The sequence below is a fragment of the Ictidomys tridecemlineatus genome, chromosome 5, assembly GCF_052094955.1.
Source record: "Ictidomys tridecemlineatus isolate mIctTri1 chromosome 5, mIctTri1.hap1, whole genome shotgun sequence".
Lineage (NCBI taxonomy): Eukaryota > Metazoa > Chordata > Mammalia > Rodentia > Sciuridae > Ictidomys > Ictidomys tridecemlineatus.
In genome coordinates this window covers 32,899,747-32,922,513 of record NC_135481.1, presented here as the reverse complement: position 1 = coordinate 32,922,513, position 22,767 = coordinate 32,899,747, and the positions used below count along the sequence as shown (strand labels likewise).

Sequence of the window (22,767 nt, the reverse complement as noted above, 5' to 3'; positions counted from 1 at the left end):
TCATTTTCTGTGCTGCTGGGGATTGAACTCAGGGCCTTGATTCATGTGAGGCAAGCACTCTACCAACTGAGCTATATCCCCAGCCATTTATCATTTATTAATGAGAAATATTTTATGAACATAGGAATAACAAAATGCCATAAGAATTTTTTAATAATATCACTTTATAAATGGCATACTGAAAATGAGCATCTTGTCCAAATTTGTATAAGTACTTAAAAATCTTAGCAATAAAAAAAGTAAAATACCATGAAAGCAAAATATTGAATAAAGCAAATATTACCTGGTTTTATCTTCAACATAAATATTTATTTACGTGTACATGGTATTTAAAGTGTTTTTACATCTATTATCCACAGACTAGCAATTTTTTAAAATTTTAAGTTACTTATCATTTTCATTTAGCAACATGATTAAGCTAAGACTAGAATTAAAGTCTTCTTTCTTTAAATCCAGGATTTTTTCTACTACATCTCTTAAAATAATTGAAAATTCACTTTATGAAGTATAATTTGATGACCTTATAAACAACAATACTAATAACATTTGGATGGGGATTGCTTTATTCCACTAAATCTTGATATGGTTTTAAAACATTCTTGCTAAGTCAAAAGTAGCAATTACTAAGCCTTGGGGTCTGAGAAAACCATATGCTCTATTTAATTTTTTAAAATTAGAGTACAGAAGCATATCATATTAAATTGTAAAGATCAAAATGGGGAAAATTATTCTTTTCCCATTCAATCCCTAAAAAATGGTCTACCTGAAATCAACAGCACATCTCACCCTCATCAATGCCTATCCACACACCATCTTTTCATCTCTAATGTCATTCTTCACTAAAAGGAACCAGGACTTCTTAAAGATAGCCCTGTCCCATTTCTTTGGAATAAGAAAAATCAGAATGAATCTGGGAAACTGTTTTATCAAAAAGTAAAGACTACCAGAGGCTGGGGTTATGGCTCAGTGGTAGCACGCTTGCCTAGCATGCATGAGGCACCGAGTTCAATTTTCAGCACCATACACAAAATTTTTCTTTTAAAAAAAAGGTCCATCAACAACTAAAAAATATTTTAAAAAATAATAATAAGACTATCTGAGGCACGGGAAATGAGGAGGATGCCACATGCCAAGTTACAGTAATTTGAACAAAGAAAGAGTAGAAGAGAGGAAGGTAGAGACAAAACAAACCTGGAATGTACCCTCCCTCATAATAATTAGCTTAATGAAAAGAAAGGGATTCTGTCAATATCTGAGTTCACATTATATTAATAAAAAACAGTATATAAAAATTTAAGTCCCTAAAAGAATAGATTTAATATTAAAGTATGAACACAATAGGACATTTTTGATCTAAACAAATAGAAGAATACCAAAAATGGAGAAGTGAATTGGAAGCCCTTACACAAAACAAGGATCTTAAAAGATGACACCTGACTGACTAGGTAAACTTGGGGGAAGGACTGCCCTATAAAGGGATAAAGAAAGGGTAATACTCAAAAGACACGTGGCTGAGAATTGTCCAGAATTTACTTTTTAAAAACTTAATGCTGTGATTGGGAAAGCCCAACAAATCCTAATCCAGACCCACAATGTCGTAAAACTGCCAACTGAAAACCAAGATCTTAAAAATCATCTCCATAAAGAGCATACATCACCCAAAAAGAAAAGATAATTCAACAGATAGCTAACTTAAGAGTAGCAATGGAAACAAGACTGGAAAATTTTTTAAAGTGCTAAGGGAAAATAACTATCAATCTTCAACTATCTTGGAAGACATTTACAGGCAAATCAAAATTGAGAGGACTTAGTAACAACTGATCCTCTCTGAAAGAACTTGTAAAATATACACTTCAAAGGGAAAAAGGGTCTGTGAAAACAGAGCAATGAGGAGACAAGAAAATAGGGGGGAAAATGTCTAATTTGTTGGATTAAGGGGAAAAAAAAGAAATATAATGAAAATACTGAGCAACAATAGCATATAATTCAATAGCAAAATGATTACAAGTAAAGTATAAAGTATTCTAAGGTTATTCCACAACTTAGAGAATAGTTAAACTAATTTCAGCTTTATATAGATAACATTAAAATATCTAGAATAACCACTTTAAAAAAATAGGAGAAAAATTACTTATTTGTAAAACAGAACACAAAATAAGATAATGAAAATTAATCCAAATGAATGTGAATAATTTAAACTATTCAATTTCATAGACAGACTTTCAAACTAATATTTTAAAAAATCAAATCCTAAATATAATACTGCTTATAAAGGGTATATCTAACACAGTAAATAATAAAAGAGCAAGAAAAAGATAACAAATACGTAACAAAACTGTTGTACTTACCTTAGAGGACTTAAAGGTAATTACTAAAGATAAAAATTGCTATAATGATAAATTAATTCACTAAGAAAATATTATCAGTTCTAATCTTGAAAGGACCTACTAAATTAGCTTCAAAACATTAAAAAAAAAAAAAAAAGACAACTGTCATCCTAATGAGAGAATTTTATGACAAACATCTTTCAGTAATTGCTAGCACAAGCAGATAATATTACCCGTAAGGACTTGAGACAATTAAATTAACAAACTTGACTTAATGGACATAGAACACTGTACTCACCTGGAATATTTATAAAAATGTGCCACATGATAGGCCATTCATAATATAAGTCCAAATTAATTTCAAAGAATCACAATCATATAGACCATGCTCTCTCACCACACTGAGGTTATAAATTAATAAGATTTTTTTAAAAAAAGAACTCATGCATTTGGAAATTCAAAAATCTTATTTTCAAATGACTCAAGAAGCCACAGTGCTGCACTACTGGACATGGTGGCAAACGCCTGTAATCTCAGCAGCTGGAGGCTGAGACAGGAGAATCGTGAGTTCAAAGCTAGCCTCAGCAAACCAAGGTGCTAAGCAACTCAGTGACACCCTGTCTCTAAATAATACAAAATAGGGCTGAGGAGGTGGCTCAGTGGTTGAGTGCCCCTGAATTCGATCTTTGGCACCCCTCTCCCACAAAAGTCATAGTGCTAATTTTTAAATACTTTAAAAATTGAACTATTATAAAAATAGTCCACGCAGAACTGGTACAATAACTAAATTTATAATTCTAACTACTTATATTAGAAAAGAGAGGCTAAAAATTACTGAATCAAGCCTTCAACTTAATTAGTTAGGATAAAAGAATAAACCCCTAAAAATTATAAGAAAGGAAACAATAAAGCTAAGATGAGAAATTAAACATACTAAAAACTCTGCTTTTTAAAAATACTAACTGAAAATGACAAACTTCTAGTAAAACTGACACAGAAAAAGAGAAATTATAAATCTTCAGAATTCAAAAGGACCCAGAACTATGGATATAGCAAAACTTTTAAGAGACAATTTTAGATCAGTAAACTTTAAAATGGAAAAAAATCCTAAGAAAAATAGAAATTACCAAAACTGACTTAAGAAGAAACAGAAAATATGACCTGTAGTTAAAAAATCTTCCCCCAAACATATATGAAGGCCAGAAAGTTTTACTCATAATTTCTAGCAAATACTAAGAACAGGTAAATCTACCAGGAAAAAAAAAAAGCAAGCACTCCCCAACTCTCTTATTTCTAATCATTAAAAATTAGAATAATCTAAAAAGCAGAAAAATGTATAAAATGCAGTATTAGCAATTAAAGTGAAGACTCTAGAGCTATATCTATTAATAAAAAAATCTCAAAAACAATTCCAAACAAAAAAAAAAACAGGTTTAATAATACATACAGCTGATAAAACTACCAAAAAGAAACAATATTTTATCTTAGTCTTCCGTATCAATAGCACCAAAAATCACACTAAATTTTAAATCCAACAAAACAATTCTATGCATTATGAATATATAAATTTGTAGACAAATTATAAAAATCTAAATGATAATCATGGCATTCCTAAGTTATTTCCTTTGGGCAAGATGTATGTTGGAAGGAAATTAGGGAGGAGGGAGATTCTAAGCTTTAAAAAATTTTATTTAGTTTAAAAAAAAAAAAATCAAGGGCTATGGGTGTTATTCAGTGGTAGAGCACTTGCTTAGTATGTTCGATGCCCTGGATACAATCCCCAGTACCACACACAAAGCATCTAACAGTCACAAGAATAATTTTATTGTAAATATTTTATATTAAAAATAACCATAGAAGGTGTAGTGAAAAATAAGAACAATAGTTAGTATTTATTGAGCACTTACCTTGTATCAAAACTATTCTAAGTGCTTTATATATATTAACTCACATGCTACCTATGCTACCCCCTGAAGAAAGTACTACAGCATTAATATCCCCATTGTTCAAGTAGGGCATTAAGACACAAGATGTTAAGTACATTACACTATTGTTTTATAATCCTTTGGAAAACAACTGGATAACAGTAATCGATGGGCATGTCTTGAACTAAACACCTATAAATTTACTTAAAAGATACCTATCTTAAGGAAGTAACCAAAAGCATATCAAAGATCTGTATACAAAAAGGCACATGCTACTCTGTTAGTTATTAAGAGAAATAAAAGCCAAAGCAGACAAAATATATAACAGTAAAGCAGTTATAGAGAATCTATATAACAGATTAACAGTCAATAAAAACATTTGGCAAGAATTTTCATGAAAAAATGCTTATACCTTATTGTTAAACAACAAAAAAATTATACAGTAGTTCGACTATATAAAAAAATATACACAAAAAGGAAAGAGTGGAACAAAACATTTTAAAAAGGTAATATTTTTGTGGCTGAGTGGTAACATGGTAATATTACAGAAGAGTTTTTTTCTTTCACATGCATAAACTTAACAAATATTTTAATATGCACTGCTTATCAGGAAACACTACCAAATAAGAAAAAAAAAAAAAGGACCATAACATTATATTCTGTCCTCCTACTCAATTTCACCAAACTAATCTCTAAAACTCTAAACTAATCCCAAGGGAACAATATGGATGTAGGCCCCAAAACCAAGTTTTGATTAGTACATAATAAAACTGAAAAACAATGGAGTATGTTGTTTCTAAATAATTCCTTTTACTTACGTGGTAATTGTGGTGTTTTACTATCATGTGAACGGTAGTCTTCATGAGGGACAGACTTGTCATCCTAATTGCAAAAAAGTTTATTATATGATTAATATATTGCAAAATAAGGACTGTAATGTTGAGGATAGCAGATAAAAGATTTTAAAATGTTGAAGGTTTAAAGTGATATATAAGAACTCACCATTTTCACATGCATAGGTCTATCAAATAAAAACTGCCCATTGAACATAGCTGTTGGTTCAGTCAAGGAAAGACAGATGACTGTAAAATTATTCTTAAATACAAACTAATTATATTATTAAAGGAGTCTCCAACTAGCTCTAACGTTTTAATGTCTTTAATATTTATTCATACTAGTCTCTTCCACACAAAGAAAACTCTAATTCTTTTATTTTTATAAATAATATATTCTTTTAATTGAAAAAGAAAATTAATAAGGCTTCATCTAAATCAACTGCATTAATGTACAATGTAGTACATAACTGTCAAAAGCATGTGTATATACATACAATTAGTTGGTAGAAAGGGAAAGCAGAAAAAAGTTCACACCAGTCCTGTACAATATGGCTAATTCAAGTTTTAAGAGTGACTTTAGTAGTTGGACATAGTAAATATTTTATGAGCTGGAGACTAAAGTCTAACAAATTTCTAAGCTAAACAACCTTAAATTCCATAACCCCCACAAAACAGTATCAAGCTTCTCCAACTTCATTAAACAATGCTAAGTATAAATCAGGATACAAATTGCTTGAACTGCTTCAATTGCTTGCTCAAAAGTGACAGTGCCCATTCCTCTGCTCTTTCCATCTTTGTCTTCTTTAATATCTGCCCGTTTTACAGTTCCAGCTATGCTGAACACTTCCTTTAGCTTCTTCCAACCAACTTTGAAGTCAAGCTTAACATAAAATTGTATAAAGTTACACACCTAATAAATCTCTTTCCCCATTTATATATACAAAATAATCTTTTCTAAACTCTCCAAACTATAAATAACTATAATTCACATTCAATAGTAGACCAATAATGTTCAAATAAAACACGAGTTGCTTAAAAATCAGTTCAGTCACATCTACATTATTCCATATTCTTATTATTTTAATTCCCAAAATTGTCTCTCAACTGCTCAATCCTGCTTTCTACATATGAACTTGCACATCTACTTTTACCAGGAGAAATTCAGATTTGGGAATTATTGTCCATGTCACTGACTTTCAAGAGCTTATAACAAAAAACCAACTGTGACATGCACATTCACAAATATCAAGGCCAAAAGAATGAAATCCATTTACCAATATGAATAAAAAGGCATATAATTAAAGTACATAATTTCAAGAAATGCTCAAATGATTATAAATTCCACAGTTCTCTGTGTAAAAAACTCTAAATTGTATTTAGACTAATCACACACATGTAGACTTAAACTGGATTTGAGCTTAAAATAATTAACTTCATTTACTTTAGTTAAAAATAAGCAAAATGTTCTATAAACCACTCATCTAATTAAACAATTTCATAAATGGAACTATGCATCTGAACAATAAAATTTTAGACTAAAACTTACATTAGCAACAAAAATTGTAGAACCAAGTCTACCAGCCTGCAAATTACTGATAACCTCAGGAGGAATGTTTGGATTATTGAGAATGGAAGGTGGTAAATTCATCAACCCCGATCCCATATCAGGGACATGTCCTCCTGGAAATGATCCTCCTGTTCGTTGCAATGCCCTACGAGCATTTTCTCCATCAGGATCCTATAACACACATTGAATGTTAAATGCCACTAAATATATCAGTAAATCTACAGAATTAAAATAACAACTTCAAATTTGACATTAGCTAACCCTCAAATTATTGACCCTCTTGAGAAGTGAGATTTTTGTTTTGTTTTCTCATCCAGAGAACTGAGTCCCATAAAAACCTGTGGACAGACAAAAGATTTCAGTCTCCAGGAATGGCAATTAAATACTTCTTTCCAAGCACTAAAGTCACTTAAGAACTTGAAATTAGTTTAATTTTGTCCTCATTCTAGTGTACAAGTATGACATATACACATCATACACATAAATGCACATAACTCAAAGAGAAGCAAAATACTTACTATGATTCTTTTCTTTCCAAACTGCAATCATGGTGAAGTCTCACCACTGGATGACCAATGGAATGTCAAATTGACAATCCAAAACTTTCAGTAGTGGAACAGACTTACAAAACAAGACTTTCAGTAGTGTAACAGAACAAAACTCAGGGTGGGAGAGTATTATAACTGACAAATTTCATTACTGAACAAAATACAAGTATCCACCTTCTAACCTCTTATCTTCCTCAACAACAATTATGATCTGAGACAGGAGCAAGGGAGAGGTAAAAGAAGGCTAGTGTCCAGTGAAGAATGATAGAAAACTTTTCTTTAAATTCATTAATTTTATAAGAGTAATATCCATTGTAAAACAAAACAAGAAGTTTAAAAATACTTCTCACTCATCCCTCTAGGTAGGATGCAAACAATACATACCCCAAACAAACAAAAAAACAAACAAAAAAAAAAACAAAAAAAACACATGAACACACTGATAGATAACCATCTGCAATGACAAATAATTATGTTAAACGACCATCAATTCTACTCTGCTGGCCTCACTCTGAAAATATTAATAAAAACAAAGTTGGATGACTTTAACAAATTCCCTAAGATGGCCAGAAAGTAAATGCAAGAATAAAATTTTCCTGGCTTACAATAAACTACTTCACTACTAAAAAATAAAAAAAGATTACAAAAGTAAAGATATGTTATCAAACAATGCTAATAAGACTTAAGTTAGAAAATGTTTCAGGTTTGAAGATGCAAAAATATACACAAAAACAAAACTTAAAATAGTGGTTATTTATATGGGATAAAAAAACAGGAAGGAAGATGCTTCTTGAACTATTACAGTTAGGTTGCTTGGGCTTAACATAAATAAAACATATGGCTATATTTTGTCTTTTATATATAGGTGTATATATAAAACAAATCACCTACTATTTATAACTTGGTTTTTATTCCTCTTTTCCTCTTGTTGTCCTCCTGCCGATCACTAATTGCTATTGTCTACCTAATAGAGGGTCTATAAATACATTTACAACTGCAACTAATCTCTATTTAATTAAATGGAAAAAAGTAATTTTTAGATTTTTTTAAGGAGCATGGATATATACTTTTCTTGGACTTCCATTCCAGTAGTAATTCTAATCACTTACCCCAAGCACCCATGGTAAATTAGATATTCCCAGAAAAGGGATTGCCTTTAGTGATTTTAATCCAAAAAAATTTAATTAAATAAATCCCCCATCACTTAGTGAGGCCAAATTTGACCATTTTTTCCTCTGAAAAATATTTAAAAATAAAGGCATTCTACATCAACTTGGACCATATAATTCTATTTTGGGATCTGAAATATAGAGGATCTACAATATGCTAAAATTTATAAGAACACAATAATATGGTCTCACTTTAGCATTCAAAATACTTTTTTTTTCCAATTAAAAGCAGAAGACACCGAGATTCCAGTATTTGTCTCCAGAAGAGATAGTGAAAAATCAAACACCAAATTGAGGAAAATTATTTAGGATGCTAACAATTCTGAAGCACTGAGACTGACTTATGCAAAAGAGCCACCAAATAAATGGCTGGCACAAACTACAAAATCTAAACCTTCTCTATCAATTGTCCACATCCCTGTCCAAAAAAAAAAAAAAATTAAATAATAACCCTTAGGCTTAAACAGTTTCAGAATATTGAAGCTAATTCCAATAAAGGGACATGAGATACACATATAGTTGATAGCATGGCCTTTAATTTCAATCTATGATCATACTCAAGAACAGGAAACCAAAAACAGAAAACAAAAAAAGAGAACAATGAGTCCTGGACGGGATTAATAACAATCATTAATTTTACAGCTAATATTTATGAGATAGTTAAGTATTCTGAACACTGCATTAAGGGCTTTATATAATAATATCACAAGTATAAGAAATAGCTAATATTAATTAAATAATTTACATATATTAATTGTTGGAGCTAATTATTCTCAAGGTCACTTACATCTAACTAAGTAGTATTTTAATGTATCTTTTGCTTACTCTTTCCTCAACTTACTTATACTGCTAAATTCTATACAAAAGAACACTTCCACTTTAGGGTTGTAGTTCAGGTTTCAATAATAGAATTATAACTCCTCTTGAATTTAAATCTCTAAATAAATTTATTAAAATGAATACCATGCTGGAACGATGGTGCACCTGTAATCCCAGCGGCTTAGGAGGCTGAGGCAGAAGGATTGTGAGTTCAAAGCCAACCTCAGCAACTTAGTGAGGCCCTAAGCAACTTAGTGAGACCCTGACTCTAAATAAAATACAAAACAGGGCTTGGGATATGGCTCAGTAGTCGTTAACCCCTGAGCTCAATCCCTTTTACGAAAAAAAAAAAAAAAAGAACAGCACAATAAGGTTGTGCACATATGTGAATGTAACACAATGAATTTCACCTTTACATATATCTATAAAGTACTAATTTATAAAAACAATAAATAGATGTGGGGAAGGCCAGTGGAGTAGAGGAAGGAGTGTTTGGAAACCAAAATGGAGCAAATTACACTATACATATATGTGATTATGTCAAATGATCCTCACTATTATGTATATCTATAATGCACTAATAAAAACATTTTAAAAAGTGAATAACAATTTTATTCAAATCCATAATGTATGCATTATTAAGCAAGATTTCACTGTCAACTACAAAAATATCTATTCTATTTCTCAAACAACAGAATCTAAAAACTGAAAATATCTAAATCAATTAAAGTCAGCACCTAAAGTCTGTCATGCTTAAATTTGTGAGTCTTTAATTCTTCTAAAATTATGCACCTCTGTAACAACTTGGAATAAATCAAATACAGGTACCTACTTAAGGGCAAAAAGAAGTCATATACAAGTAAGACTACTATTAACAGATAATGCTTTAATAAGCATTTATGCTTACATTACAAATACATTATCAAAAATGAAAATTCAAAGAAAGCATGATCATATAGTCAAATGTTCAAATTTCAAATATAAGGAATCTTACCTCTTTAATATTAAGGGGTCTTCCACTAAGATCATATTTGTTCATAGTTTCTAGTGCTTTCTTTACAAATTCTTCATCTTTGAATTCAACAACACTTAATGGGGAAAAAAATTATAAGAAATGTTTATGTACTAAGATTTGCTTCCAATAAGAAGTTTAATTTGACTTAAGATACTTAAAAAAAAAAAAAATTCTTACCCACAACCCTATATCCAGGTAGATTTGTCAATATATGCAAAAGAAAAAAAGTTTTCAATCAGTAGATGAAGTTAATAGCAGATTCTAACATTTAAGTTACCAAAAATAATCAATAATGCAATCACTTTTCATCTTTTTAACCACCAGGCAAGTGATCATAAATTTTCTGTAAATTTTTAAGTCTAACTATTGAAATAACAGAATACATGTAAAAACTTGGAGTACATTTTTACTTCCAGAGGACTTTTCTTAAAAGTTAAAACTAGTATCCCTGTACAAATTAATCAACAGTAATTTGAGGAACTCCAGTTTCCCATGTATATGACCTGACATAGTCACAAATATTTTCAATAGAAACACTGGGCATAATATATTTTTCAAATCTAATCACATCAAAATCGAAAATAAATAATAATTTTAGTAAAGTTCTCTATTAGATTAAAACTGGCTGTACACAATAGTAACCAGTTATAAATATTTTTTTAAAAATCACCTATGCTGAAGAGAATCATTTTTTTTAAAAACAATTCCTTGTCATTACTGTTCAAAATTCCATTTGATTGTAATGACAAAGTTTTTATTTCTCATGTATTCAAACTGGTTTATGCTAATATAGTTAAACACTGTTAAGGACTTTTCACTGTATTCTTCTATACATTGCACTCTTGTTGCTAAAAATCAAAATCTACTATCAACCAAATCCTTCTCTATCGATTTAATCATCAACAGCATTCATACTGATTGGCAGAACACTGCCTCTTATATAGTCCTGTAGGCTACCAAGTTAAGCTTTTCAATAAGTTTCAAAAATACATTCTGAATTAACACCTTTTAGCTATAGGTCTCTCATAAATCTCTTAGGGAATATTATCAATTCAGTGAGTTTTAAAAGATCCTTGAAGACATCAAAATACAACAAAAAAATCCTATATTAAAATCTTATTGACTAGGAAGAAGCATTACCTTAAGAGCATTAGAAAAGTGAATGCCCTTTATGAGCATTTACAAAACCCATCCCTTCCAGGCAGCTAGTTTGGTTGGTACAGGTGTCAAACTTGCTAGTATAAAGCCTCAAATCTTGCATAATAAAGTAAAACAAAATGAAACTTAAGTTTCCAAAAACTGGTACAAGTATTATACAAAAAGTAAACTGCTGAGGAACTTTTACACCTCAAGCAGATATTGCCCACAGCACTTACCCTTGATTTTCCTTCCGCATCCTTAAAGAGCTCCACGTATGTAACCTCACCAACTACATAAGACATACAAAAGGAAGATACCAAGAAACAATACATTTAAACACCAATATCTTGCTTTACTGCACACCTGTGCACAACTCTACAGAAAAGCACCTATTATTCACCAACAATCAAAACCAGACCAACATACCTCCTCAAATGGCTATGTAAATTTGACTGATTTTCAGAAATGTACATCATCCACATTCTCTAAAAAAAGCTAACAACCATATTAACCTAATTCATACTACAGATCATATTTTGGCCAGCATGATATAGTTGGTGAACAAATGCACATATACATACAAATGGCCCCTTAGCCTATCATATTAAAAAAAAACATCAACATTGGCACTTTTCAAATAACTTTGATCAGCCTACACACAACAACTGTTTTAAGGTGACTTTCTACCTGAATGTCTTCAATCATGTTTGCCATCAGTAAACTAAATTTACAAGTCATGCTTCACAGCAAGCCACACACTTTCTAAATAAAGTCAATGAATAAAACCAATCAAATAGTTGTCACCTTACAACAGATAATACACCAATGCAATTTTTTTTTAATTTATTAAAGAGATCAGCCTCAAAGCCAAGTACATAATTTGCAGGACTGTTGAAACTCAATTTTTCAAGAGATAACAGAACTATCTTTTACAAGATCAAGTATTAAAGTTATTTTTCCCCAAAATCAACCATGTATATAAGATGAAGGTTTTCAGATTATTCTGAAAACAAAACTGCAACAGCAGTAACGCAATTTTAATATAGAACTGCAAAGACAGCATCATGGCAGTCGTGACAATGCAAACAAAATGAATTCCACAGCCAGATTCCAGACTCCATCAAGATAATAACAAAACAGCTTTTGGAAAAAAAATAATCAGACCTTATTATTCATACATTAACACTCTAAATGTATTACTTAACTAATGCAATAATCCTTTAAAAATCTATAAAAACTTCAACTAGACAAAGCAATCGCTTTAACAAAATTCTTGATGGCATGCAAATGCTGGCTCACTACTATCCCACTAAAATATCAAAAAAAAAAAAAATACTTTTATCCATACTATCGTGTAATGAAATTGTGTCAAGTGAAAGAAGAGGAAAAGATTAATTCATACATCAAGAAATAAAAATCAATTTTTTTGAGTCTGTGTGGCTAAGAGGAATAAAAAAGTTTTGCATAGTTTCTTCCCCTTCCTACATGAAGATCATCCAGCAGTGGGTTATTTCAGAGATAATTACCTTTTTCTCTCATTAGATCTTTAATAGCTTGCCATTTCATGTCATACGGGATGTTGCTAATGAAAACTCTGTTACGATTTGGACCCTTCTTTTCTCCAGTGCCCAAATTCTTGTCTTTTGAATAAGGATGAAATCTATTGGCCTTCTTATTTCCTGAAGATTTTTCTTTTAAGTCAGATTTTTCTTCTTTCACTGATTCATCATTCTCCCTAAGAATTTTAAAAACAAAACAAAACAAAAAACACCCTCATTTGTGCTTCTAAGAATGGAAGTCTATATTAAATAATTCATATTTATCATTTCATAAAACTTTCCACTAAGCTAGACCTTAGCAAAGCAACTAGAAAGTGAGCCTGACAGCTTTGATATTACCCAAGACTTTTCAAAGCAAGGGTTTGGCACACAGTAAATAGCTACAATCATTCAAATCACTCAGTTTTCCTCTCCATGTACTTATACTTAATAAAGTGTTATTGGACACTGTGGGGGGGGTGATTCTACAGTATATAAAACTGCCACTTTTAATAAAAAATTAACTTTCTGCCTTCGTTAAAAACTCTAAAATTGATACTGGAAAAGTTTACCTCTTAAAGGTTAACAATTTCTTCCCATTTCACCTTCCTCTAAATGTATAGCTATGCTATATATCTACACATATACATATTATACATTCACTTGAGATTCAAAATTTTTCTATTCCCAACTCTGATAAGCAGAAAATTTATAAAGTATCCTAATATCTTCATGTTAAAAATTTTTCTGGGTTTTAAGCAATAAAATAGAATAGGCACTTCATAGAATTATTTTTTTTATTAGTAAGATTACCTACGATGAGGGCATAGGGTAGAGGAAAGAGGCAGTCACTGAATGCAAAATGTGCGAGACTGATAAATCTTTTTCATGAGGCCTACCTGGAAAAGCATTTCATTTATGAGATTATAATCACAATGCAACTATTATGATGCTACATATCAAACTTAACATATAGGTTTATACTTAAGACAAACCCTATAGATATAAATCTGGATTTATATTTTAAAATGCAATTTACTTTTCAAAAGGATCTTTTTTACAGAAGTTACAATACAATAAATTTCTTTTAAGGCATTACTCTGATGAATTTAAAATAATTTAATTAACAAAACATCAATTTTAAAGCACTTTTTATAAACATACTAATAAAAATTTCCAAGAACCACGTATGATGGCGCACACCTGTAATCCCAGCAACTCAGAAGACTGAGAAAGAAGGTTGGCAAGTTTGAGGCCATCCTCACCAATTAGTGAGACCCTGTCTCAAAATGGGGGGGGGTGGGGGAGAGCCAGGAGTGTACCTCAGTGGTAAAGCATCTCGGGGTTCAATCCCCCAGTACTGGAAAAAAAATCCACCACAAATGGTCTACCAGAAAAGTTGCTAAAATCAAAAAAGACACATTAGTACCAAACATATTTTGACACCTTTTCAGACCTTGATAGGGATATCTTCACTGTCAAACATATTCCCTCATCAGAAATAGCATGACCTACATATCTTTTCTCTCATATGTAGATGATAGAGAAGAATAAGAAAAAGAAAGGTGGGAGGGGGAAATAATATTGGCTGAATTATAATACAATTGTATGTGTGTACAAATTTATAACAATAAATCCCACCATTATGTACAACTATAATTCGACAGTAAAAATGGGGGGGGGGGGGTAAGCAATGGCAATACTTAGAAGGTCTTCTTAACTGTTCAACTCCAGAAAAGTACCTCCCTGTCAGAACACAGTGGCATTCTGAAAATGATAGTGAGAGGTTAAAAGTCTATTCTCTGGTTCCTGGGTACAGAAGAAACAACAACCCCTTCATTTTAATCCCCCAAAGGACCAATTACACAACAGGCTTAGGCTGAATTCAATGTATGTTTTTAAAATAATTAAATTTCTGTTCAGGAGAGCAGTTATCCATAAAATCTCTAGATAAATATCCCTCCCCCTATTTTCTTCCTGAAGGAAATCAATTGTGAAAATGCATGAAGTTCTGATATATAATGTTCTGTTCTAGGTGGAGGTTAATAAATGTGGTAAACATTTGCTTACAATAATCTAACAATTCCATTTTAAAAGTAGTAATATTATATCTCTTCTTTAAAATATTTACTTAAAGGATGGCCAAAGAGAGCAATTTCGGTAATTTCCCCCCAATTTGTAGCATCTTTAAAATACCTCTAAGCTGTTCATCTGCAACACATAAATTATCTATGGAAGGCATACCAGTTTAGGGGCTAGAACGATGATTTGATTAAGAAACTAAGCCATAATTATACCAGTCCTGAATTTTATGCCATAAATACACTACAGAAAGACAGTTAAAAAAAAAAAAGTGAAATGATGCTACCAGAATATTTCCAGAATTCCATGTTCTAATTCTCAAGCTATTCACTTTTGCAAGCCCCTCCTTCTTAATATAATTAAAAGACTCCAGAATAAACAAAAATTTATCTGCTCTTTAAGACTAAATTATTCCTTCCCAAATAATAACAAATTTCTGAAAAAATTTAATATCTAACACTGAATGTAGAAACATAGTACTAATATGTGATTTTAAAAGCATAATGCTATAATGAGATCCAGAATTAATCCCAGTTCTAGGACAAACACCAGAGGGAAATTCATAATGATAAAAGCCTATATACAGAAAAAAAGAAAGATCTCAAAACAATCTAACTTCACCTAAGGAATTAAAAATTAACTAACCACAGAGTTAATAAAAGGAAGGAAATAACAAACATCAAAGCATAAATAAATATATTAGAAAAATAGAAGATCAACAAAACTAAAAGTTATTTTTTAAAAAAAGATAAACTGACAAATATTAAGTCAGACACTAACGAAAAAAGAGAAGAATCAACATCAAACAGAAGAGAAATTACAACTGACCACATAGAACTACAAAGGACAATACAAACCTATTATGACCAATTATCCACGAGGAAATCTAGAATGAATAAATTCCTAGAAACAGACAACTTACCAAAAACAAATCTTGAAGAAACAGACATCCCAATCCACCAATAAAAAGAAGGAAGACTGGGAGACTGAATCAGTACTCAAAATCTCCCATCGGTGAAAAGTCTAGGACATGAGAGCTTCATGGGAAAATTCTACCAAACACTAAAAAAAACTATTTCAAAAAACCAGAATGAGAGAACTCTTTCAAATCATTTTATAAGGCCAACATTACTGTGTACCAAAGTCAGACAAAGAGAATTATAGGCCAATATCCCTGATGAACACAGGTGCAAAAATCCTGAACAAAATGCTAGCAAACTGAATTCAATAGCACATTAGAAGGATGTAAGACTGGATAAACATATGCAAATCAGTAAGCATGGTATAACACATTAACAAAGTGAAGGTAAAAAAAAAAAATGATCACCTCAATAGATCTGGGAAAAGAACTTTACAAATTTCAAACTTTCCTCTAAAACCAGGAATAGGAAAAAGATGCCTGCTCTCACCACTACTATTCAACTTTTTATTATTAAAAGTCCTGGCCAGAGCAATTAGGCAAGAAAAACAAAAGGCATCCAAATTGGAAAGTAAAAAACAAAATTATCTCTGTTTGCTAATAATGTGATCTTATATACAGAAAACCATTAAAGAGTTCACCAAAAAGAAAGAAAAAAGAGCTGGGCATCGTGGGGCACACCCGTAATCCTAGTGATCAGGTGGCTGAGACAGGAAGATTCCGAGTTCAAAGCCAGCCTCAGCAACAGCGAGGTGCTAAGCAACCCTGTCTCTACATAAAATACAAAATAGGGCTGGGAATGTGGCTCAGTGGTTGTGTGCCCCTGAGTTCAATCCCCGGTGGCCCTTGAAAAAAGAAAAGAAAAAAGATGCTAAAAGTAGAAGAGAAACTATTAGGCAATGGGAAAGGGACCAGTTAGGGAGTCAGGGGAAAAGGGAGAGTGGACATATGAATGTATGATGCATGCATGTATGGAAATGTCACAGTGAAACCTATTAACTTGTATAATTAATATGTATTAATAGGGGTCCACCAAAATTAATTCAGTAAAATTATAGGATACAAGACCGACATACCAAAATGAATGTGCCTCTCTATACATCAACAATAAACTATCAAAAAATTAACAGCACATCCCATTTATAATAGCACCGAAAAACAAAAAAACACCTAGGAATAAATTTAACCAAGGCAATGAAAGACACTGAAAACCATAAAACAATGATGAAAGAAACTGAAGACAACACTAATAAATGGATAGATACTCTGTGTTCATGGACCAGAAGAACTGATGTTAGAAATATGTCCATATTATCCAAAATGACCTATCAATTCAATGCAATCCTATTAAAATTCTAACGCTATTTTTCACAGAAATAGAAAAAAATATCTCAAATGTATATGGAACTACAAAAGATCCTAAGTAGCTAAAGCAATCTTGAACAACAACAAAACTGGAGACATCACACTTCCTAATTTAAATTATATTATGAAGCCAGAGTAATCAAAACAATAAGATACTGACATAAAAACATACATACAAATCAATGGAAGATTATAGAAAGCTCAGAAATATATGCAAACATACAGTCAACTAATACTTGACACTGAGGAAAAGAGAGTCTCTTCGATAAATAGTGCTAAGAAAAGACGATATCCGTATTCAATGAAATGGAACTGAATCCTTATCTTAGAACAAACATGAAAATCATCAAACCAACTAGATTGAAAACTTAAACATAACAGCTGAAACCATGTAACTCAAGAAAATACAGAGGGGAAAAACACTCCATAACACTGGCCTTAACAATGACTTTTCTGGGTATGACACCAAAAGTCCAGGCAATAAAGGCAAAAATAAACAAGTGGACTACATCAAACAAAAAAGTTTCTGACCAGCAAAGGAAACAATCAACAAAACAAAAAGGCAATCTACTGAATGGGAAAAAGTATTCACAAACCATTTATTAAAGAGCAGTATCAAAAACATAAGGAGCTCATACAACTCAATAGCAAAACATAAACGTCAAAAAACAACCTAATTAAAAAGTGGATAAAGAACCTAAACAGATTAATCTTCCAAAGATGACATGCAAATGACTAAAAGGTATATGAAAAGGTGCTCAACAACACTAATGATCAGGGGAATACAATTCAAAACCACAATGAGGCATCACATAACCTGTTAGGAAGACTATTATTAAGATGTCAAAAGATGATGCATACTGGCAAGGATGGGAAGAGAGAAAGTTATACACTACTGGTGGGAATGTGTACTGGTAAAATCATTATGGAAAAAACGGTATGAAAGTTTCTCAAAAAGTAAGCAATAAAACTATCAGATGACCTAGCAATTACATACATGTCAGAGTATTTATCCAAAGAAAATAAAAATCACTGTCTTAGCCTTAGATGGCGCCCGCCTATAATCCCAGAGGCTCAGGAGGCTGAAACAAGAGTTCAAAGCCAGTCTTAGCAACAACAAGGCACTAAGCAACTCAGTAAGACCCTGTCTCTACATAAAATACAAAATAGAGCTGGGGATGTAGCACAGTGGTTGTGTCCCCCTAAGTTCAATACCCAGTAACCCTATACACAGAAAAAAAAAAAAAATCACTGCCTTGAAGAGTTATCTGCACTTTCATGTTCACTACACTATTCACAATAGCCAGATTTGGAAACAACCTAAGTGTTGTGTTTTGTTTTGTTTTGTTTTGTTTTGTTTTTTTAAGAGAGGGAGAGAGAGAGAGAATTTCAATATCTATTTTTTAGTTATCGGCGGACACAACATCCTTGTTTGTATGTGGTGCTGAGGATCGAACCTAGGCCGCACGCATGCCAGGCGAGTGCGCTACCGCTTGAGCCACATCCCCAGCCCAAAGTGTTGTATTTCTAATGAATGAATGGCTAAAGAATGTGTGTGTAAACACACACATATACACACACAAATGAATTATTCAGGCTTTAAAAAGAAAATTTTGTCATTGGCAACAATCTCGATGAATATTATGTCCTGGAGGACATTATGCTAAATGATATTAATCCAGACACAGAAAGACAAATACTGCATGACCGTCACTTATATGTGCAATCTAAAAACCTTAACTCATAGAAATAGAGAGTAAAGGGATGGTTTCCAGACATCAGGGGATGGGTGAAAATAAGACATGTTGGTCTAAGGATACAAACTTTCAGTTATAAGATAAATAAATAAATTCTGGAGACCTAGTATAGAGTGATAATAGCTAATAATAATATATTTGCTATACACTTGAAATTTGCTGAGTAGATTATATGTTTTCTTATCCCCTCCACACACACACACAATGCTAACTATATGAGGTAATGGATATGTTAATTTGTGGTAACCATTTTACAATGTATTCATAGTATATCAAAACATCATTAAATACAATTTTTATTTTTTCAATTATATTTAAATAAAGGTAGAAAAAACTAATCCCAGTTCTAATCTTTAATCCTAATATGATAAAAATTGTTATTCTACTGGCAAACACTTCACTTTGCCCTAATGCCTAATATTTTATAAGTTCTTTAATAACTCTCAAATCTCCATATACTTCCAGGTTTTATTAATAATATATACATAATAAAGAGTTATAACAATCAATGTTAACAATATCAGTGTTTACCTTCCATTCACTTTTAAGAAAAAAAAAAGCTTGCATCATTTGGCATAAAGGAAAAGAATAAATCTAGGGAAACATAACTTCAAATTCTTCTTTAAAGATGTAAACATGCCATTTAAATCCTCTCTATGAGTTCCATGATCGTAAAGGTTCATTTCTGCATTTCTTCAACAAATATTCACTGGAACTTTCCAAATGTAAGATTTTGAGGTACATAGGTATATAAGACATAGTCTCTACCCTCAATGACCATGAATTAACTGAAGCAAAAGTCATTTAAATCCTGATGACAAATGGCACTCTCCTTTCTAAACAGATATAAGGCAATATTGGTCATTTTTATCAACAACATAAGAAATTCTATCATTAAAAACATGGTAGTGGGTTGTTAACAAATCCTACTGGTTCAGAGATTGAGATCTCTGGTTGTTAAGTGTGAATGATTCATGCTGGACCATCATACCTTCTTATGGAATAGACACTACAAGAAATCCCTTAGAGTGCATTGGGGATGTGGCTCGGTAGAAGAGAACTTGTCTAACATGTTGAGAGCTCCGAGTTCAATTTCCAACACGACAAAATAAAGAAATAGAACAAATTGGCCTGTACTTCCTGTACTTTATCTTATTTTATTCCTCTTCCTAAATTAGAAAAAGCTTCTTTTTCCCACCTCTCCCCTCTCTTTTCCTATCCTTCAATAGACTTTAAAAAGGATTAGAGTTCTTTATCTAATGGAGATTTAGAAGTCAGCTTCACTGGTACCAACACTACACTAATCTTACCCAAGTGTAAGATTTTTTTCAATTCTATTTTTAGTGCTACTCTCTGTAATTCAAGGGTTTTTTGTTGTTGTTGTTGTTGTTGTTGTTTTGTTTTTTAAGAAGAAAAGGGTAGCACACCCATGTTAAGCTGTCATTCGTCAGTATCCAAGTGGGCCTGGATCTAGGACCTGACTCTACCCCAAGAGATTAAAAAGTCCAGAGCTGCTCAAGTCTCTTATATAAAATGGCACTGTATTGTATGTAAGTTATACAAACCTCCCATATACTTTAAATCATCTCTAGATTACTTAAAATACCTAATATAATGTAAACAGTTGTATAGGATGTATACTGTTCAGGGAATAATGTCCAAAGAATAATGTCCAGAAAAGTTATATGTTCAATACAGACAAAACATTTCTGTGGAGGAGAGTAATATTTTCAATTCACCATTGGTTAAATGTATGAAGGCAGAACCCAAAAATATTGGGTGCCAACTTGTTAAGTTTACTGTTTATTGTTTTTCAATTCTATTTTTAATGCAAGCACCTGACAGTCCACACTTAGGCAGACGTGGAGAAAGAGATTCACTCACTTCTTGATATCTCAAGGTGCCTGCCTTCTTTCTTTGCAGAAACAAATTCAAAAGTTGCAATCTCTTACACCTGCCATCTCTATTCTGTCCAGAAGATACTGCCTATTCAAACCCACTTAAGAGCCAGGCTGTAATAATGAAGCTGGAGAAACCTATCCCATCTAATCTGCAATCAACCCCAACACAGATTGGCCCAGGTAGGATCATACTATTTCAAACATTTTCATACAAAAGAAAAAAGTCAGAATTTACCTTATATGTGCAATCTGAGAGAAGGAAAAGGGCGTTTTCATTAAATTATTAGCGTACTTACAACTTCAGATTTAAAGAGCTAGGCATATGAAAATAAATGCTTAACTTCATATCACCCCACATGACAAGAGGGGAGCATAACATGCCTCTGTATCATTCTTATAAACTGAAACTGTGGTGGAGTTGAGTCAACTCAATTCTTTACAGATACTAATGATAGACTCAACCTTATAGTAGTGGGTTTTCTTCAATTTAAAAAAAATCTTATTTTACCATTGTTTATTTACCAAAATTAAGGCCACCAAACACTGAGGTTTTTTTAAAATAGCCTGCACAACTGACAAACATCACCAGGTGGGCAGGGAAGCACATTTCCCCTTTAAAGCACCTCGAGTCAACTCCATGTTAACACAATGGAGTCAATAACTACACATTATTAAACTTCCTCTCGGTACAAAACATTTCAGAAATGAATATACACTTCTGAAAACAACGACAGTCAGTACACTTGAAAAACTCGGGATGGGGCCGGAGAGAGGAGATATTCCTTTTAAATTTGTCGTATGTGGTTAAGAGGAAATGTCCGATGATGTCATCCCTAGATACTCCCTAGTGATGAACACTAACTACTGGCCTTTAATAGGGGGATCATTTTCCTGCAAACCATGGCGGTCACCGAGCTTTGCTCAACGGTTTTCCAGGCGAAGTTAGGGCAAACAAACCCGGCAGGGGCGCGAGCCGCGGCCCCCATCTCGACTCCCGGGCCGCGAACCGCGGGGCCCGGCAGGCAGCGAAGGGCCTAGGAGCGGCCCGCTGCACCTGCTCCTCGCGCCGCCGACGGCCCAGGGGCGGACCGGGGCCGGAGGGCGGGTGTTCCCCATCCAGGCCCAGTTCGGCTCCGGGCCCCCAGGCCGCCTCCCCGCCCCCCACCTCGCCCCGGCCCCCGGAGGAAAAGACAATACATTTTAACGCCATTGGAGCTACTGCTGTGCTGAGGAGGCTGCTTCTCCGGCTCCGGGGGGAGCGATTCTCGCCGCGGTTCGCCCTGAGACTCTGCGGGCAGCTGATGAGGGCTGTCGTCGCCAGCGGCCCCGACCACCTCGGGCTTGTCAGCGTCCGCCATCCCGCCGCCGCTGGCTCCGCCTCGGCCGCCTGCGCTGAGGGGCTCCGAGCGCGACAATGGCGGCGGCCGGGGAAGCGGTAACGGATCCCGATTTGAAAAGGCCCCGAGCGCTCAGTTGCCCGGATCTCGCGAGATCCGGTCGAGGCTGGGCGACTGGGAGATAGTGAGAGCTGGGTGCGGGGGGTGGGAGTGCGGTGGGGGAGGGGAGTATGAGGGAGGAGGTTGGAACCCAGGTCAGGGACGCCTTCGCTGCCTCGACCCTGCACCAGCAGGAAGGGATTGACCAGTCCCGAAGCCCCTAAGGAAGTAGGTTCTGACCACCATCCCCCTTGTCACCTGGCACTCAATGGGGTCTTCGCTTACAAAACCGACTTAGAAGCCTCTGAACCTTGACACCCAGATTATTCAATTCATTCAGAGTAGGGGAAGTTTAAATTAGAAAAGCACACACCTTACCATATCTAAAGACATCTGCATATCTTCAGACCCCTTTGGAAGTCC

General features: G+C 33.4%; 1 protein-coding gene across 4 annotated transcripts in view; it reads right to left on the bottom strand.

Annotated features, from left to right (window-relative positions):
- Myef2 (myelin expression factor 2) overlaps positions 1–22,402 on the bottom strand; it is a 40,158-nt gene extending 17,756 nt beyond the window's left edge. For 2 of the 4 annotated variants that reach the window (XM_078049651.1, XM_078049650.1), the window contains exons 1-9: positions 22,106–22,401; positions 12,873–13,081; positions 11,583–11,635; positions 10,384–10,391; positions 10,186–10,279; positions 6,635–6,826; positions 5,815–5,968; positions 5,255–5,304; positions 5,071–5,134 (exon numbers count right to left, since the gene is read on the bottom strand). In XM_078049651.1, coding sequence (XP_077905777.1) covers positions 5,071–5,134; positions 5,255–5,304; positions 5,815–5,968; positions 6,635–6,826; positions 10,186–10,279; positions 10,384–10,391; positions 11,583–11,635; positions 12,873–13,081; positions 22,106–22,266 — 985 coding nt within the window. In that variant the 5' untranslated portion in view covers positions 22,267–22,401. Of the gene's footprint in view, positions 1–5,070; positions 5,135–5,254; positions 5,305–5,814; positions 5,969–6,634; positions 6,827–10,185; positions 10,280–10,383; positions 10,392–11,582; positions 11,636–12,872; positions 13,082–22,105 lie in introns of all 4 variants that reach the window. The other 2 variants (XM_078049652.1, XM_078049649.1) reach the window with 2 other exon arrangements.
- Positions 22,403–22,767: the final 365 nt, after the last annotated feature.